Source organism: Triturus cristatus, chromosome 2_2, assembly GCF_964204655.1.
Source record: "Triturus cristatus chromosome 2_2, aTriCri1.1, whole genome shotgun sequence".
Lineage (NCBI taxonomy): Eukaryota > Metazoa > Chordata > Amphibia > Caudata > Salamandridae > Triturus > Triturus cristatus.
The window spans coordinates 1,227,749,915-1,227,769,393 of NC_140582.1; the positions used below are offsets into that span (position 1 = coordinate 1,227,749,915).

Consider the following 19,479-nt stretch of genomic DNA (forward strand, 5'->3'; position numbering starts at 1 on the left):
TTTAAAACTCCTCCCACCTTCAAGTCCCCAAGGTAAAATAATAGAGCAGCGTGACGTGTGACCTCTGTCTGTGAGGCTCCGGCAGATGTGACGTGTGACCTCTGTCCGTGAGGCTCCGGCAGATGTGACGTGTGACCTCTGTCCGTGAGGCTCCAGCAGATATGAGGTGTGACCTCTGTCTGTGAGGCTCCGGCGGATGTGACGTGTGACCTCTGTCTGTGAGGCTCCGGCAGATGTGACGTGTGACCTCTGTCCGTGAGGCTCCGGCAGATGTGATGTGTGACCTCTGTCCGTGAGGCTCCGGCAGATGTGACGTGTGACCTCTGTCCGTGAGGCTCCGGCAGATGTGACGTGTGACCTCTGTCCGTGAGGCTCCGGCAGATGTGACGTGTGACCTCTGTCCATGAGGCTCCGGCAGATGTGAGGTGTGACCTCTGTCTGTGAGGCTCCGGCAGATGTGACGTGTGACCTCTGTCCGTGAGGCTCCGGCAGATGTGACGTGTGACCTCTGTCCGTGAGGCTCCAGCAGATATGAGGTGTGACCTCTGTCTGTGAGGCTCCGGCGGATGTGACGTGTGACCTCTGTCTGTGAGGCTCCGGCAGATGTGACGTGTGACCTCTGTCCGTGAGGCTCCGGCAGATGTGATGTGTGACCTCTGTCCGTGAGGCTCCGGCAGATGTGACGTGTGACCTCTGTCTGTGAGGCTCCGGCAGATGTGACGTGTGACCTCTGTCCGTGAGGCTCCGGCAGATGTGACGTGTGACCTCTGTCCGTGAGGCTCCGGCAGATGTGACGTGTGACCTCTGTCCGTGAGGCTCCGGCAGATATGAGGTGTGACCTCTGTCCGTGAGGCTCCGGCAGATGTGACGTGTGACCTCTGTCTGTGAGGCTCCGGCAGATGTGACGTGTGACCTCTGTCCGTGAGGCTCCGGCAGATGTGATGTGTGACCTCTGTCCGTGAGGCTCCGGAAGATGTGACGTGTAGCCTCTGTCTGTGAGGCTCCGGCAGATGTGACGTGTGACCTCTGTCCGTGAGGCTCCGGCAGATGTGACGTGTGACCTCTGTCCATGAGGCTCCGGCAGATGTGAGGTGTGACCTCTGTCTGTGAGGCTCCGGCAGATGTGACGTGTGACCTCTGTCCGTGAGGCTCCGGCAGATGTGACGTGTGACCTCTGTCCGTGAGGCTCCGGCAGATGTGACGTGTGACCTCTGTCCATGAGGCTCCGGCAGATATGAGGTGTGACCTCTGTCCGTGAGGCTCCGGCAGATGTGACGTGTGACCTCTGTCCGTGAGGCTCCGGCAGATGTGACGTGTGACCTCTGTCTGTGAGGCTCCGGCAGATGTGACGTGTGACCTCTGTCCGTGAGGCTCCGGCAGATGTGACGTGTGACCTCTGTCCGTGAGGCTCCGACAGATATGAGGTGTGACCTCTGTCTGTGAGGCTCCGGCAGATGTGACGTGTGACCTCTGTATGTGAGGCTCCGGCAGATGTGACGTGTGACCTCTGTCTGTGAGGCTACGGCAGATGTGACGTGTGACCTCTGTCTGTGAGGCTCCGGCAGATGTGACATGTGACCCTGTCCGTGAGGCTCCGGCAGATGTGAGGTGTGACCTCTGTCCGTGAGGCTCCGGCAGATGTGAGGTGTGACCTCTGCCTGTGAGGCTCAGGCAGATGTGACGTGTGACCTCTGTCTGTGAGGCTCCGGCAGATGTGAGGTGTGACCTCTGTCCGTGAGGCTCTGGCAGATGTGACGAGGGAAACAGGGAAGGTAAAGGCTTCCTTAGTCATTGCTCGAACTTTCATGACCCACTGTTTGGGAAAGCGGCCTCTAGGCGCTTGCCTGTGGGGTGACCCGCTGGGATCCTACAGGCGTCTCCCCTACGACCCCTACACTGCTCGAAGTGTGTGGAAGCGGGAGCGAGAATGTCCTACAACACTGATCCCAGACTGCAGGTCCGCCCCGATGTCTGGGCAAATAGCTCGGCGGGTTGAGCGCCTGTCGTGAGCTCTGATGAGGCGACGGATCCTCGCAGGCGTCGGGTTTCGACATCCAACTGAGGGGGGGATATTTACAGGTCTTCCAGGGTGGTACCTGTGGCCGCAGGTTCGAGAGAGGGACCGGGTCACAGCTTTAAACAGTGCCCCCCGCACCCATCGCGCAGGGGGTGCACACCTCTCGCATCCCAGAGTATGCTAATCACGCGGCCCAGGTGTCTCTCCCATCAAAGCTGCAATTTCACGGCGCGCAGTGTTTTTCTGTTAATATCTCCGCGCCTTTCCTCGCTCATCTTCCGTGTTTCAGCGCAGCGCCTCGGGCTCATAGCGCTCCTGTGCGTTCCGCCCATTACCTCCGTCGCACTACGTATTATTCCGAATCGGTTGTTAGGCAAATGGGCCCAAAAAGCTGCTTCTCAGCAGGAGGCCGCGGGGCCCAGGGGATGCTGCGGGTTTTATGAGAGAAGCTGAGAGCGGTGTCTTTTAATGCAGAGTTTGGGATGCTGCGTGCGTGGGGATCAGAGGCACCGGGGCCTACCGGAACGCCATGGAGTCTCCCGGGTGCTTGCAACTCTCCCTGGTGTGTTCACGCACTTCAGGCAGGTGGGAATCTGGTTTAAGCACATGCGGTAAATATAAAAACCTGTTTCTGTAAAGTGCTTCGTTCCTACATTTCTAAGCGCTGTAACAAACAAGATCTTACAATTCGCTAATTTAATGGTGGGCGATTTATAGAGGTGGGCGAGGCAACAAGTACACAGGGAGAGCCGAGCCAAGAGCCCGTGCACGAGCCGAGCCGTGAACATGTCTGGCGTGTAATTAGTATCAAGTTAAGTTATGACACATTCTTCAAAAGTGAAAAGGTGGATTTTGTTTATATGCAGCAGTGCTTCACCTCAGTACATCATCTTCTGCGCCACCTTGATGACTAGACCACTAGTGAATTGAGGGGCCAGTTGTCACATGCACTAGGCCTCGGCGAAATGTAAATTACGGCGCATAATTCGCATTATTTCAGAAAAGCGTTTACGCAAAATTCCTACAATGATTCTATTGCATCACATCTACTAATAGTACCACCGTTTGCACCACAATTATAGCGCAGGAGGGGGGGGGGGGGGTTGGGGGGAGAAACTCAGACAACCAGATAGTGAGCAGCTGTTGTTCACGGCAATTGTGCTTCTCATGCCTTCTTTGCACTAAGTGCGTCCACACAACTGGCACTAGTTGCATTTCGCACTAAAATATAACGCTAATGATAAATTGGTATTTTACATAATTGTTCCCAATTTTTCTGAAATTGTTATAATTACGCTAAGGGAAAATACTAGGGGTGGGCGGAATTTGCGTAATCCACTTTGGCAAATTATAGCGAAAATGTTTAAAATTATCGCAAACAAGCGGAAATATCGCGAAGATGCGGAATTTTTTTTCCCGCATGTTCGCGAGATTTTCTGCATGGTTGCGGCTCGCCAACTTACCCATGAGGTTGCTCGCGGGCACGGCCATCTTGTTTTCAGTTGTCTCGCGGTGCATGATCGCGAGAAGAAAGACGTGATCGCGCGACGCATGACGTCACTGCGGGCGCGAACTGTCGCGAGACAGTGCAAATGGCTAAAAACAATCCAACATTTCATGGAGAACGCGACCGGATCAAGAAAACTTGTTGGCGAACGCAGGGATTCAGGTACGGCGATCGCGCGCGCGTGAGAATGTATTATTTGACAGCGCGAGCAAGAAACATATTATCGCCAAGCTGCGGAAAGCGGAAGTTTTGACATTTACGCGCTCTCCGCGGAATGCGAAAATGTCAAATTATCGCAATTTCCGCGAACGGAACGACATTTTCGCCCAGGCCTAGAAAATACACCAATTTCACACAACCCTAATGTGTACCATTTATGTGGCCTAGAATCTTTTTCTGCTTGGAGCAACATTCTGTTGTCTCACGCTCAAGAGAGACATTTGCCTAGAGTTACACAATTTGATCAAGCAGGGTCGCTAGGATTCGACTCGTTTGACACTGTGCAATTTTGCCATTAGATGGGTGTCTCTTTCTCTTCCCTTTACATTAAAGGGTTAATGCTGTCTCTTTAAATCCTGGCGCGTGGGGGTAGCGCGTGGCTTGCAGGCGGGAGCCCGGTGACGGCTCGGCTTGATTTGGGCTCGAAGGTCCAAGAGGACCTCGAGCCGAGCCTGAGACAGAGCCAGGCATCTATCGATGTTCCACCCTTGGAAGCCTTAGATGGCCGTGCCAGGCTTTGAACACGTGACCTGCAGGTAACTTCAGATGTTAGCAGCGAGTGCTCAACTCACTGAGACATCGTGCCAGCTGAGGTGAGGAAGAGAGATAGGTTTGTCCAGGATCACATTGTTTGGTCAAATGGGGACGCAGGGATCCTTTTGCAGGTTTCCAGCTCCCGATATCTGCCGCTTCTCCTGCAGAACTCATCTCCTCTTTCAAGCATGCCTTGGCTCTAATCTACATAAAATTAATAAACACTGCTGCTTGCGTCCGTCGCACAAACAGATCCGGTTCCTCTGGGGGTTCCCTAAAATTAATACATTTACTGCAGTCCAATTTGGAGGATGCTGATGAACCCTCCCAAACCTCCTGGAATGGGCTCATTTGCTCTTCTCTCTGCTGCCAATAAGGTAGGAGCCAGGTAATGTGATTCTATCCTCTGCCAGTGTCCTTCCCGCCCTGCTTCTAGGGTGTAGCTATCAATGGTGCAGCAGGTGCAGTGGCACCAGGGTCCAGAGGCGCTCCTTGAACCCTGTTTATTGCTATATTGTAGCGCCTTACTGGCAGCCTCTAGGTAGCTCTTTGCTTGGACTGGGGTCCCCATCAGGCCCTGGTGAAATATATGTTACGCTGGCGTAATCTCATGTAATTTCGGTAATTTTTCATTACGCTAAGTGAGATTCCTGAAATTACACAATCATGCCAGGTTGCAAAATTACACGCCATTCACAGTAAAAAGTTATCATGAACACATCGGACGAGCGCGAGCGACCACGACACAAACAGCGGCTGTTCGCGGAGCTCGTCTTTTTGCAGTATTTTCTTTAGTGCGGAATGTGTCATTGTTTACAAAAGGGTCTGGAAGGTGCATTTCACGCACAAATACAGCGTCAAATGCCAGATTTGCATTTTGCATCATTAAGGGTAATTTAACATAATTGTTATCCAGACATTTACACACATGTGAATTGCACACGCTTTTGCACAGCCATATTCCTTATCACCCTTGTTACTTCACTGCCCCTCTCTAGTCTCAAAAGCATTCATGAATGGTCTCTTTAGGTTTACTCCTATCTTTGGAGTACATATATGGCGTTTGTAACAGACGTCCAGGAGTACTCTGGGCCAGCTGCTACAGATGCATCCCTCTAGGAGGGTTCAAGGGAAAAGGCAGCAGCTGATCATGGAAACACGTATGTAAGACAGGGGGCCTACACCTTACATACCTGTAATAGGGGCTAAGACCCTTAGAGATGTGGGAGCGACTATTGAACTTGTCAGGCTTTACATATGCAAAGAAAGACGTTTTGTTTTAGAAAAGTTACAGCCAGTGCTTAATTTGTAAATAAATATGTGCCGGGGCTCTCATCAGGAGGCCACTGCAGCTGGCACCACACATTGCCCCTGCCAGGCTGCCAATGACAGTAACAGCACAAGCACTAACCATCACAATCCTACAAGTGTGACAGTTCAGACGACTTCAGGCCTACAAAGCTATAATAGCTTGGGCGGCATGAAATAGTCATTTTTAATGTGTATTTAATCAATAATTAACTGTGGACATCTCTAAATTAGCCAGAGAGCGCCACCATGTGGTGGACTGTCACAAGCTTCGGTGTTGACAATTAAGTGCCGGTGCCGAGCACCGGAAACCACCAGCTCGAATTAAGCACTGGTTCCACCTGAATCACAAGTTCGACCAGCCCAATATATATTGCCACATTTGAAGTACAGATTTCACTTGCCGAGGTGTACCTCCAGCCCAGGATTTCCTGTCCCCCACAGGTCTTTATTCTGTCTCAACAGAAGCCCAGTTTCCCCATCTTCTAGGTGTCCCTTCCTGTGCCAAATCGGCACGCAATGTTTCAATGTTTTGCAGCTGAAATTCAGTGCCAGAGAACATTACCAGAGACCTCAAAGGAGGTGCGAACCCATTCACAAAAGGGAAGGGGTCTTCTTGGGCACCAATACCCTTTGCAAATTAAAACGAATGTTTTTTAGGTACTAGGCAGTGGCCCCTGTCGGGTATTCCTAGTGTTTGGAGGGCATGGTGACAGCCTGGGCACCAGGAGGGTGGGTGTTGGGATACAGATTGCATTAGAAATCTTGGTCTCCCGGAATTCAGTGTTTTGTGGTGTTTTCGGTGACTTGGCAGGCAGGGCTACAGAGAGATTGTTTAGTGATGCATGGATGACGTGGCCCTGTGGGCAGTGGTCGGAAGGAGTCCAGGGCCCAGGCAGTAACATATCAGGTACTGAAATATGGAGGGGGCTCTGGAGGCGTGGCCCCAAACACTTATAGAAGGGTAAGTGGGTGCCCCCACAGTAGGTCGCCCTGAAAGGGGCCCCTCTGTCCTGTGAGTACTTACAGGTTATATGGCACCTGATAGATCTGCCCATCTGTACGCATCAGCCCAGCGGTATCAACTTGATGGCATCTTTGTTTAGTGGACCTGTGGCAAGAGTGTGTGCAGACCAGTGCTTCATTTGAGCCAGTGCTGTCCGGTGCTCGACACCGGCACTTAATTGTCAACACTGGTGCTTGTGAGAGTGTGCTACAAGGTTGTGCTGCTGTCCGGCTAATTTAGAGAGGACCACAACAGCAGATAATTATTAATTCAATATACATGAAAAATTACTATCACCTTCTCGCAATCCATAACAGCTTTGGGGCCCTGGAATAGTCCGAATCGTCACACTCGTAGGAGTGTGATGGTTAGTACTTGTGCTGTTACTATCATTGGCAGCCTGGCAGGGGCGATGGGTGGTACACGCTGCTGTGACTTCCTGACAAGAGTCCTGACACTTATCTTTTCACAAATTAAGCACTGGGGGTCTGGCGCGGACACCATCGCAAGCAGAGGCCTGGTTACACGAGTTACCAGTTCACAAGCTTATCAACGTCAGCAGCGTGAGACACGTGCCTGGTGAACGCCTGACGTCACCACAGGAAGTGACAAGTCACTACTCTTAACACCCATGCTATCAGAGGAATCCATGGCATATGACCTTCGGCCCTGATGGCATCACACGGATTCATGTCACCGAATTTAAGAAAAGCCAGCAATACATGTAATATGGATAAAATACAATCGTAAAACGGATTAGGTGTATTTCAGTTGCCACCTATCTATTAAATAGCCTTGTACCACGCCGTGCCAGGCCTGGTGCCATGATATGAGAGGGTACGGCTCTAGGATTGTGTCTTTTTCGAAATGTTGCTTGCTTTATGAAGAACCAAGCTGGTGTATTTCCCAAAAAGGAGATAAAATGCAGCCCTAACTGGCAGTGAACACATGGTACCAATGCCCGCAGTCCCCAGGAGTCACTCCCGTCCTGTTCCTGCCCCTTGAAGTCCTGCTGTAAGGCGCTGGACTTCCAGCAGCAAGGGAATGAAAACTCTACCTATCAGGTATAGTCAGGCAAAGTCAGGAACAGGCCAGCTTCGCAGCCGCAGATACGACCACGGCCTTGTACAGTCACGGGATGCTGGCATCCGATGCCAGACGTATCAGGAAGGGCCCCAAAGGCCCCGGCGCGCTCATCTCTGCGGGTTTCCCGCCCCACAATAGACGCAGGGAGTGTTTTCCAGTCTCTTTTGGCAGCACCCTTTGCCCCCCATCTCTCTCCATCATGTCTCTCTGGCCCCTGTTTCTCTTTGCTGTTTCTCCATGTCCCTCTGTCTCTCTTTGGTGTGTCTCCATGTTCCCCTGCTACTCTGTCATGTCTATCTGTCTCTCTCTCTCTCTCGTCTCTCTGTCGTGACTCTCTATCTTCCGGTCTCTTTTTGGCATGTCTCTCCATTTCCTTGTCTCTCAATCGTGTCTCGCTGTCCACCTGTCTCTCTCTGCAGTGTCTTTCTGCCTCCCCGTCACTGACATGTCTTCCTGCCACTTGTCTCTCTCTGCTGTGTCTCCCTGTCTCTCTGTCGCAGTTTCTCTTTGGCAAGTCTCCCTGTCTCTCTTTGGCTTGTCTCTCTGTGTTTCTTTGGCTTTCCTCTCTGTCTCTCTTTGCATGTCTCCCTGCCCTCTTTGGCTTATATACCTGTCTTTCGAATGTGTCACTCTGCCCCGCTGTCTGTCTGTTGTGTCCCTCTGTCTCTCTGTTGTGTCTCTCTGACATGTCTCTCTGGCTCTCTTTGGCTTATATCCCCGTCTCTCTGTCGTGCCCCCCTGGCTCTCTGCCATTTGTCTCTGTCTCTCTCTGGTGTGTCTCTTGTAGTGTTTGTGTCTTCTCTTTGGGCACCCGGGTGTGTGCACACAGCAGTGTGGTGGCACTGGGCTGGTGCAGGCTTCGCCTCTTTGTGACAAATAGAGCCCACAGGTGTGGCCGGCAACCCCCCCAAAAAGGGTGCCACGTGCCAGGGGAGGCCGGTACCCCCCAAAAGGGGCCTCTGCGTGCCAGGTGTGTCGCCGGCCTATTCCTGGTTCCCCCCAGTCCTGACCCCCGAGCAATGCCTACCCTCTAACACTGGGTCTGTTTGCGTGCCCCATCCTTAAACTCCCATGTGGTGGAGCAGAGGGTACCACACCCCTTGGGGCTTACAGCGACAGACAGTGTGTGTGCTGCATGCCTGAAATGACCATACAACAACCGCAGCTCTTCGCTACACTCTCCTCAGGGACACACATGAGACCTGGCTACAATGGCGGGGCAAGTCACGGGTGCAAACTGCACAACTGCAAATGACTACCAAGGTGGGACCAGTAATCAGAGGGTGTGCAGTTCACACCTGATTCCAGCCCCGGAAACACAAAGCAATACATGACAATGGACCACTCTTCATCAGGAAGAAAATCAATAAATTCATACAACATCGGAACCAACGCTCCAGCTTGGCTCCCCGGCTTGACATTCCGACATTCCCGGGTGGAACATCTGTCTCTGTTCAAGCAGCAAACTATGGAATCCTCAATCTGTAAACATAAGATCCACGGACAACCATCTCTACCATCGACCAGATCTCCTCATCGCTCCTTCTAAACACCCCAGCCCACTCTTCTAACCCAAACCAAGCCGCCGCCAACTTCACCCTTTGGTTATCCAACACCGCCGACACCTTAGCACCACTGAAAAAACGACAAATCAAACTTGGCAGCAAGAAGGCCTCATGGTTCAACGATGATCTTAAGAAATCCAAGAAACTCTGCCGCTCCCTCGAAAAGGCCTGGAAAAAAGACCCAACCACTAGCACCAAGGACGCCTTCAAAAACGCCACCCGCACACACCACCAATTAATCCGAAAGGCCAAGAAAACAGCATTCAAGGATCGACTTGACAACAGCGCCCACAACAGCAAGGAACTTTTCAACATCGTCAAGGAGTTTACCAATCCCTCGGCCAACTCCAACGACATCACCCCCTCTCAAACCCTCTGCGACTCCCTAGCCTCATTCTTCCACAACAAAATTGCAGACATCCACAACAGCTTCGACAACCAACCCGGAGACCAACCCACCGAACCATATGCCGAACATTCTCCCCCCTTGAACACCCTTAACGACTGGAACCCAATCTCCACTGAGGACACCATCCGCCTGATGAACTCCATCCACTCAGGATCCCCCACAGACCCATGTCCTCACCACATCTTCAACAAAGCAGACTCCGTCATAGCACCACACCTCCGAGACGTCATCAACTGCTCCTTCAACTCCGCCACCTTCCCGGAAAAATGGAAACACGCTGAACTCACCGCCCTTCTGAAAAAACCCACAGCGGACCCCACCGAACTCAAAAATTACCGCCCCATTTCGCTCCTTCCATTCCCGGCCGAAGTAATCGAGAAAGCTGTCAACAACCAGCTCGCCGCTTTTCTCGAAGCCAACAAATCCCTCGACTCCTCACAGTCCGGCTTCCGAGCAAAACACAGCACTGAGACCGCCCTCATCGCAGCAACAGACGACATTCGAACTCTACTGGACAATGGAGACACAGTCGCCCTCATCCTCCTCGACCTCTCTGCAGCCTTCGACACAGTCTGCCACAGCACCCTTTTACAACGCCTCAGAAATATCGGAATACAAGGAAAAGCACTTGAATGGATCACCTCGTTCCTCACCGGTAGAACCCAGAGAGTCCGCCTTCCACCATTCAAGTCCGAGGCCACTGAAGTCATCTGTGGCGTACCACAAGGATCCTCACTCAGTCCCACCCTCTTCAACGTATACATGAGTCCCCTCGCGACCATCGCCCGCCAACACAACCTCAACATCATCTCCTACGCGGATGACACTCAACTGATCCTTTCTCTCACCAATGACCCCAGCACCGCCAAAACTAACCTACACGAAGGAATGAAAGAAGTTGCCGAATGGATGAAACACAGCCGTCTGAAACTGAACTCAGATAAAACAGAAGTCCTCATCTTAGGTACTTCCCCCTCTGCTTGGGACGACTCCTGGTGGCCGGAAGCTCTTGGAAAAGCACCCATCCCGACAGACCACGCACGGAACCTAGGCGTTATCCTGGATTCTTCACTCTCAATGTACAGACAAGTCAACGCCGTATCCTCATCCTGCTTCAACATTCTTCGCATGCTCAAAAAAACATTTCGCTGGATCCCCACCGAAACCAGAAAAACAGTCACCCATGCTCTGGTCACGAGCCGACTGGACTACGGAAACACCCTCTACGCAGGTACTACCGCTAAACTCCAGAAGAAACTCCAACGAATCCAAAACGCCTCAGCCAGGATCATATTAGACATCCCGCGCAACGAACACATCTCTGGTCACCTGAAAGACCTCCACTGGCTACCCGTCAATAAGAGGATCACTTTCCGACTGCTAACCCACGCACACAAATCACTCTACGACATCGGACCAGAATGCCTCAACTCACGACTGTCCTTCTACACCCCCTCCCGCCAACTACGTTCTTCCAGCCAAGCCCTCGCCACTGTACCTCGCATCAACAAGACCACAATGGGAGGCAGATCCTTCTCATACCTGGCTGCTAAAACATGGAACTCACTCCCCACTTACCTTCGCCTTACCCAGAACCACCTAGCATTCAGAAAGCAACTTAAAACGTGGATATTTGACAAGTAATCCTCCTCCCCTCCCTAAGCGCCTTGAGACCCTCCGGGTATGTAGTGCGCTATATAAATTCTTTGACTTGACTTGACTTGACTACTGCAGAACACTAGTCAAGAGCTGCTCTTCCCCACATGACGACTACAGTCACAACTCAAGAATGTACCGCAACAGTACACTGAGACCTGACAAACAATACTCTCACAGTATGGAAAAGAGCTGTCATAATACAAGTGGGGGTGGGCGGAACTCACGGAATTTGACTCTGAGGAATTAAAAAAACCTCTGCAGGATCCCACAGAGTTCTGCCAATGGATGGAAATAAGCGCGTCGCGCTGTTTGTCTGGTGATTTAGCACCGGGAGCACGTTCCGTGAGCAAAAATCAGTGTGCTGTTCGTCTGGTGATTTAGCACCGGGAGCACGTTCCGTGGTGATTTAGCACCGGGAGCACATTCCATGGTGATTTAGCACCGGGAGCACGTTCCGTGGTGATTTAGCACTGGGAGCACGTTCCGTGTGCAAAAATTAGTGTGCTGGCACCGGGAGCACATTCTGTGCTCAAAAATCAGCATGAACGGCACAACACATCACTGCTCAATTTTACAACACTGCTCAATTTGTTTTTGATGCTGTAAGGTTGGGGTAGTTGGCAGAGTATCTTTTCATCCCCATTAATAAAACAGAAACCTCACATACCTTTGATTAAACAAGTAACTTTATCATTACATGCAAAAATACATATAGTCATCTCACAAAAGTGAAAATGAAAATACAGCGAGCAGCAGAGAGGTGATGATTTCGGAGTCCTTCCTAACCTAGGGAGAGAACCAAGCAGATGCCTTGAACACCAAGAGCGCATCATGCTGAAGGATTGGTGGTGGTCCCATCCTCCTAGGACCACCCCAAGCACAGTTATGGGCAAAAATACAATCCCAACCAAAGGCCCTGCAAAGCATTATGGGACGAGATTCTAGAGTGCAGTGAATATTATAGTATCCAATATCAAAACATTCCTCAAGGGGCGGGGCTCTGGGGCTCAGCTGAGAGCTAATACTGTATTATTCACTAAACTCTAGAATCTCGCCCCATAATGCTCTGCTGGGCCTTTGGCCGGCATTGTATTTTTGCTCAAGGCATCGTTCAAGGCATCTGCTTGCCCTCCTCCTAGGTTAGGGGTGACCCCAAAATCATCACCTGTCTCATTGCCTAATTTTTTCTCAAAGTTCACCTTTGTGAATTGGTCACATTCTCTTTAGCATGTAAATGTAAAGTTGTTTTATCAAAGGGTTGTGGGTGCTGTAGCTAACTCCACTATGTGACCCAGGTTATATATTACCCCACAGGATGCATGTGTATATCAGGCCATGGCAAAATCCTTCTGTATACATACAGGTGCATATGTAGAGCTTCATGCCAGCCACTAATTGCCACAATGAGGGAGGGGCTTGTGTATATTTATGTATATATACGTAAGTTGCTGTTACTATACTAATGTGCTGGAAGATATATGTGGACAGCAGACCATGAAGATATTACAGCTTCAATTTATATATGGGTATTTATACAGAAGGGTTTAATCAAGCAAGCAAAACTTTACCAAGTAGCTTTTGCCCATTCAACCCGAAGATGTACCTACCTGTGTTGTGGCGTTTTCGAGGGGACAACTCTCTGTGTTGTGTGATATATATATAATATTAGGGAATAAAGTACCTACATTTTGCTATTAAAAAGATCCCTTACTACCCTCCCATCTCTCCCCCGGCTTCATCCTAAAACGCTCTACTATGGACTCCCAAACATCCTTCTCAGATTTCCACCCCCCTTTTCAGCCATCCCACCCAACTAACAAGACACACGGCCACTACTTACAAAAATCTTACTACTACTTCCTATTGGCCTATCCCTGCTCCAAACTCCCTCTTTTCAAACCTGTGCCTATGAATCTGTCCCTACTCTCCCTCTACGCCACACTCTACTAAACATACCTGAAATCAAGAGCACAAACTGAACACAACTAAAGCACAAGAAGAAAACATACACTCACTACTAATCCTGGGTTCCGGTAGCGTGCTGCTGCTCACCGAAAAGAGCTTTAATGCTTCGTCAGCGCTCATAAGCGGTATAGAAATACATTCACAATTACAACCTGCTTTGCTGATTGGGCTACACTTATTTTGGCGCCACAGCATATTTTCTGTCCCAGACCCAGCCTCCCATCGAGCCAATGCACAGTGGAAGCCGCACTACACGGGACACTTAGAACCAGACGTGCCGAACCACAACTCCAACACCAGCCTCGGCTTCAATGCCCTTAACAAACATGGCTGCCGCGCAGACATCTCTTCTGCAGCAGGAGTGTTGGCGCGCACCAAGGAGCATGGGGGGGAAGGAGGTGCCTTACCTGTATATGATGCAGGCGCAGTCCCTGCACGTGCCGCAGTTCTCGATGTCCTGCCCGGTCCGGTACGAGTGCCTCCTGTAACACAGATGTACACGCAGGTTAGTGTGCTGTGGGTGCATAACATGCAATGTCTTGCACCATCTTATTGCCCCGCCCTTTGAAAGTCCTCACTGTTCTGATACCGTGCTTATGTACGTCACTGCTCTGCCAAAGCACCTCTAACCTGAACTGCTCAGCCAATGCACCCCTCTTCTGGACTGAAGACACAGGCTTAGCCCAGAGCTCCGCTTATGTACAGCACAGTGTGGGTAACACACAAGGAGAAATTGTGTATCTACAGAATACCACACCAGGAAGAAAAAAGCATCTACAGGAGGATAGCACACCAGGAAGGAACAAGCATCTACAGGATACCACACCAAGAAGAAACAAGCATCTACAGCAGGATAGCACACCAGGAAGAAACAAGCATCTACAGGATACCACATCAGGAAGAAATAAGCATCTACAAGAGGATACCACACCAGGAAGAAACAAGCATCTACAGGAGGATACCCAACCAGGAAGAAACAAGCATCTACAGGAGGATAGCACACCAGGAAGAAACAAGCATCTACAGGATACCACACCAAGAAGAAACAAGCATCTACAGGAGGATAGCACACCAGGAAGAAACAAGCATCTACAGGATACCACACCAAGAAGAAACAATCATCTACAGGAGGATAGCACACCAGGAAGAAACACGCATCTACAGGATACCACACCAAGAAGAAACAATCATCTACAGGAGGATAGCACACCAGGAAGAAACAAGCATCTACAGGATACCACATCAGGAAGAAATAAGCATCTGCAGGAGGATGTCACACCAGGAAAAAACAAGCATCCACAAGAGCATACCCAACCAGGAAGAAACAAGCATCTACAGGATACCACACAGGAAGAAACAAGCATCTACAGGATACCACACCAAGAAGAAACAAGCATCTACAGGAGGATAGCACACCAGGAAGAAACAAGCATCTACAGGATACCACACCAAGAAGAAACAAGCATCTACAGGAGAAACAAGCATCTACAGGATACCACATCAGGAAGAAATAAGCATCTACAGGAGGATACCACACCAGGAAGAAACAAGCTTCTACAGGATACCACACTAAGAAGAAAAAAGCATCAGCAGGATACCACACCAGGGGAAAGTACGCATCTACAGAATACCACACCAGAAGCAAATAACTATCTACAGGATGACACACAGGAAGTAAGTACACATCTACAGAGTATCACACCAGAAATAGTATCCATCTACAGAATACCACACCAGGAAGAAGCAAACATCTAAAGGACATCACACCCAGAAAAAAATAAGCATCCACAGGACACCACACCAGGAAGAAACAAGAATATATAGGAGGATACCACACCAGGAAGAAACAAGCATCTACAGGAGGACAGCACACCAGGAAGAAACACGCATCTACAGGATACCACACCAAGAAGAAACAAGCATCTACAGGAGGATAGCACACCAGGAAGACACAAGCATCTACAGGATACCACACCAGGAAGAAACAAGCATCTACAGGAGGATACCACACCAGGAAGAAACACACATCTACAGGATACCACACTAAGAAGAAACAAGCATCTACAGGATACCACACCAGGGAAGAGCACACATCTACAGAATACCGCAACAGCAGCAAATAACTACCTACAGGATGGCACACGGGAAGCAAGTACACATCTACAGAGTATCACACCAGAAATAGTACCCATCTACAGCATACCACACCAGGAAGAAGCAAACATCTAAATGACATCACACCCGGAAGAAATAAGCATCCACAGGATACCACACCAGAAAGAAACAAGCATCTACAGGATGCATGATACCACAGCAGGAAGAAGCCAACATCTAAAATACATCACACCAGACAGAAATAAGCATCTACAGGATACCACACCAGAAATAAACAAGCATCTACAGGATACCACACCAGGAAGAAACACGCATCTACAGGATACCACACCAAGAAGAAACAAGCATCTACAGGAGGATAGCACACCAGGAAGACACACGCATCTACAGGATACCACACCAGGAAGAAACAAGCATCTACAGGAGGATACCACACCAGGAAGAAACACACATCTACAGGATACCACACTAAGAAGAAACAAGCATCTACAGGATACCACACCAGGGAAAAGCACACATCTACAGAATACCGCAACAGCAGCAAATAACTACCTACAGGATGGCACACGGGAAGCAAGTACACATCTACAGAGTATCACACCAGAAATAGTACCCATCTACAGCATACCACACCAGGAAGAAGCAAACATCTAAATGACATCACACCCGGAAGAAATAAGCATCCACAGGATACCACACCAGAAAGAAACAAGCATCTACAGGATGCATGATACCACAGCAGGAAGAAGCCAACATCTAAAATACATCACACCAGACAGAAATAAGCATCTACAGGATACCACACCAGAAATAAACAAGCATCTACAGGATACCACACCAGGAAGAAACAAGCATTTTAACAAGCATCTACATGATACCAGACCAAGAAGAAACCAGCATCTACAGGAGGATAACATAACACGAAGAAACAAGCTTCTACATGATACCAGACCAGGAAGAAACAAGCATCTACAGGAGGATGCCATACCAGGAAGAAACAAGCATCTACATGATACCAGACCAGGAAGAAACAAGAAGCATCTACAGGAGGATAACATAACAGGAAGAAACAAGCATCTACATGATACCAGACCAGGGAGAAACACGCATCTACAGGAGGATACCATACCAGGAAGAAATAAGCATCTACATGATACCAGACCAGGAATAAACACACATCTACAGGAGGATAGCACACCAGGAAGAAACAAGCATATACATGATGCCAGACCAGGAAGAAACACGCATCTAAAGGAGGATAGCACACCAGGAAGAAACAAGCATCTACATGATACCAGACCAGGAAGAAACACGCATCTAAAGGAGGATAGCACACCAGGAAGAAACAAGCACCTACATGATACCAGACCAGGAAGAAACACGCATCTACAGGAGGATAGCACACCAGGAAGAAACAAGCATCTACATGATACCAGACCAGGAAGAAACACGCATCTACAGGAGGATACCATACCAGGAATTAACAAGCATTTACATGATACCAGACCAGGAAGAAACAAGCATCTAAAGGAGGATACCACACTAGGAAGAAACAAGCATCTACAGGAGGATAGCACACCAGGGAGAAACACACATCTACACAATACCACACCAGGAAGAAACAAGCATCTACATCATACCACACCAGGAAGAAACAAGCATCTACAGGATACCACACCAAGAAGAAAAAATATCTACAGGAGGATAGTACACCAGGTAGAAACAAGCTTCTATAGAAAACCACACCAGGAAGAAACAGGCATCTACAGGAGGATACCACACCAGGAAGAAACAAGCATCTGCAGAACACCACACCGGGCAGAAACAAGCATCCACATTATACCACACCAGGAAGAAACATACATCTACATTTTACTACAACAGGATGAAACACACATCTACTGGAGGATCCCACCCACACCATGAAGAAACAAACATCTACAGGATACCACACCAGGAAAAAACAAGCATCTACAGGATACCAGACCAAGAAGAAACAAGCATCTAAAGGAGGATACCACACTAGGAAGAAACAAGCATATACAGGAGGATTGTACACCAGGAAGAAATAAGCATCTATAGGAGGATAGCACACCAGGGAGAAACACACATCTACACAATACCACACCAGGAAGAAACAAGCATCTACATGATACCACACCAGGAAGAAACAAGCATCTACAGGATACCACACCAAGAAGAAAAAATTATCTACGGGAGGATAGTACACCAGGTAGAAACAAGCTTCTATAGAAAACCACACCAGGAAGAAACAGGCATCTACAGGACACCACACCGGGCAGAAACAAGCATCTACCTTATACCACGCCAGGAAGAAACAAACATCTACATTTTACTACAACAGGATGAAACACACATCTACTGGAGGATACCACCCACACCATGAAGAAACAGACATCTACAGGATACCATACCAGGAAAAAACAAGCATCTACAGGATACCACACCAGGGGAAACAACACATCTACAAAATGCTACACCAGAAGCCAATAACTATCTACACGATGACCCACGGGAAGCAAGTACACATCTACAGAATGTCACACCAGGAAGAGTATCCATCTACAGGATAGCACACCAGGAAGAAGCAAGCCTTTACAGGATACCAGACCAGGAAGAAACACGCATCTACAGGAGGATGCCATACCAGGAAGAAACACGCATCTACAAGGTACCAAACCAGGAAAAAACAAGCATCTACAGAATACCACACCTGGAAGAAACAAGCATCTACAGGATCCCAGACCAGGAAGAAAGAAGCATCTACAGTTCGCCACACCAGGAAGAAACAAGCTTCTACAGGATACCACACCAGGAAGAAACAAGAATCTAAAGGATACCCCACCAGGGGACAGCACACACCTACAGAATGCCATAGCAAAAACAAAAAAGTATCTACAGGATGCCACACGGGAAGCAAGTTCACATCTACAGAATACCACACCAGGAATAGTATCCCTCTACAGGATAAAACATCAGTAGCCAATATACATCTAGAAAATACCACAAAAAGAGAAACTGCACATCTAAGGAATGCCACACCTGCAACAAGTGCATGCCTACAGGATACCATATCAGGAACAAGTACACATGTACACAATACCTCAGCAGGAATAAGTATGCATGTACAGGATAGCACTTCGGGAACAACTATGCATCTACAGGATAGCACATCAGGAACAAGTATGCATGTACAGGATATCATACCGGGAACAAGTTTGCATGTACAGGATAGCACACCGTGAACAAGTATGCATATACAGGATAGCACACAAGCAATAATTATGCATGTACAGGATAGCACACCGGGAACAATTATGCATGTACAGGATAGCACACCGGGAACAAGTATACGTGTACAGGATAGCACACGGGGAACAAGTATGCATCTACAGGATAGCACACCGGGAACCAGTATACATCTACAGGATAGCACATTGTGAACAAGTATGCATCTACAGGATAGCACACTGGGAACAAGTATGCATGTACAGGATAGCACACCGGGAACCAGTATACATCTACAGGATAGCACATTGTGAACAAGTATGCATCTACAGGATAGCACACTGGGAACAAGTATGCCTGTACAGGATAGCACACCAGGAAGGGAAAAGTGCTTTCGGACGAAACCGGAATCACGCTGTGCCAACACAGTGCTGGCAATAGAACAAATGCGCTATAAGCGCACATCCTCTCAGCACGCAAGTCATAACAACAACCTGCTTTTAGGGGGTCACATTGGTGGAATGGTGTTGGATTTAAAGTCCAACACCTTCCGCACTGTTGCGCAGACTGGAGTTGGAACAGTAAATTAAAATATTCTAACATCCAGCACCCCCCCCTAATCCAAGTCAATAAAATGACTTGCGTGCTGAACAAATGCGTCCTAAAGACGCGTTCGTACAAAAGACAGCATTCAGAACGCATGCATCCTAAACGCACGAGGAATACCGTTATACATTCGGCCAGGAACAAGTAAACATCTGCAGAATAGTACAAAATAAACAAGTATACATCTACAGGATACCACACCAGGACCAAGCATCCAGGTACAGGATAGCACAA

At 49.0% G+C, this 19,479-nt stretch overlaps 2 protein-coding genes across 2 annotated transcripts in view; one reads left to right on the forward strand and one right to left on the reverse strand.

Annotated features, from left to right (window-relative positions):
* The window catches only part of LOC146863455 (dedicator of cytokinesis protein 2-like), a 2,657,619-nt gene that overhangs the window by 1,643,794 nt on the left and 994,346 nt on the right, over positions 1-19,479 (forward strand). The gene's annotated exons all lie outside the window — the stretch shown is intronic.
* Positions 1-19,479, reverse strand: part of LOC146863456 (uncharacterized) — a 447,230-nt gene that overhangs the window by 346,985 nt on the left and 80,766 nt on the right. The window contains exon 2 of the mRNA XM_085642886.1: positions 13,683-13,757. Within this exon, the coding sequence (XP_085499012.1) occupies positions 13,683-13,757 (75 nt within the window). The remainder of the gene's footprint in view (positions 1-13,682; positions 13,758-19,479) is intronic.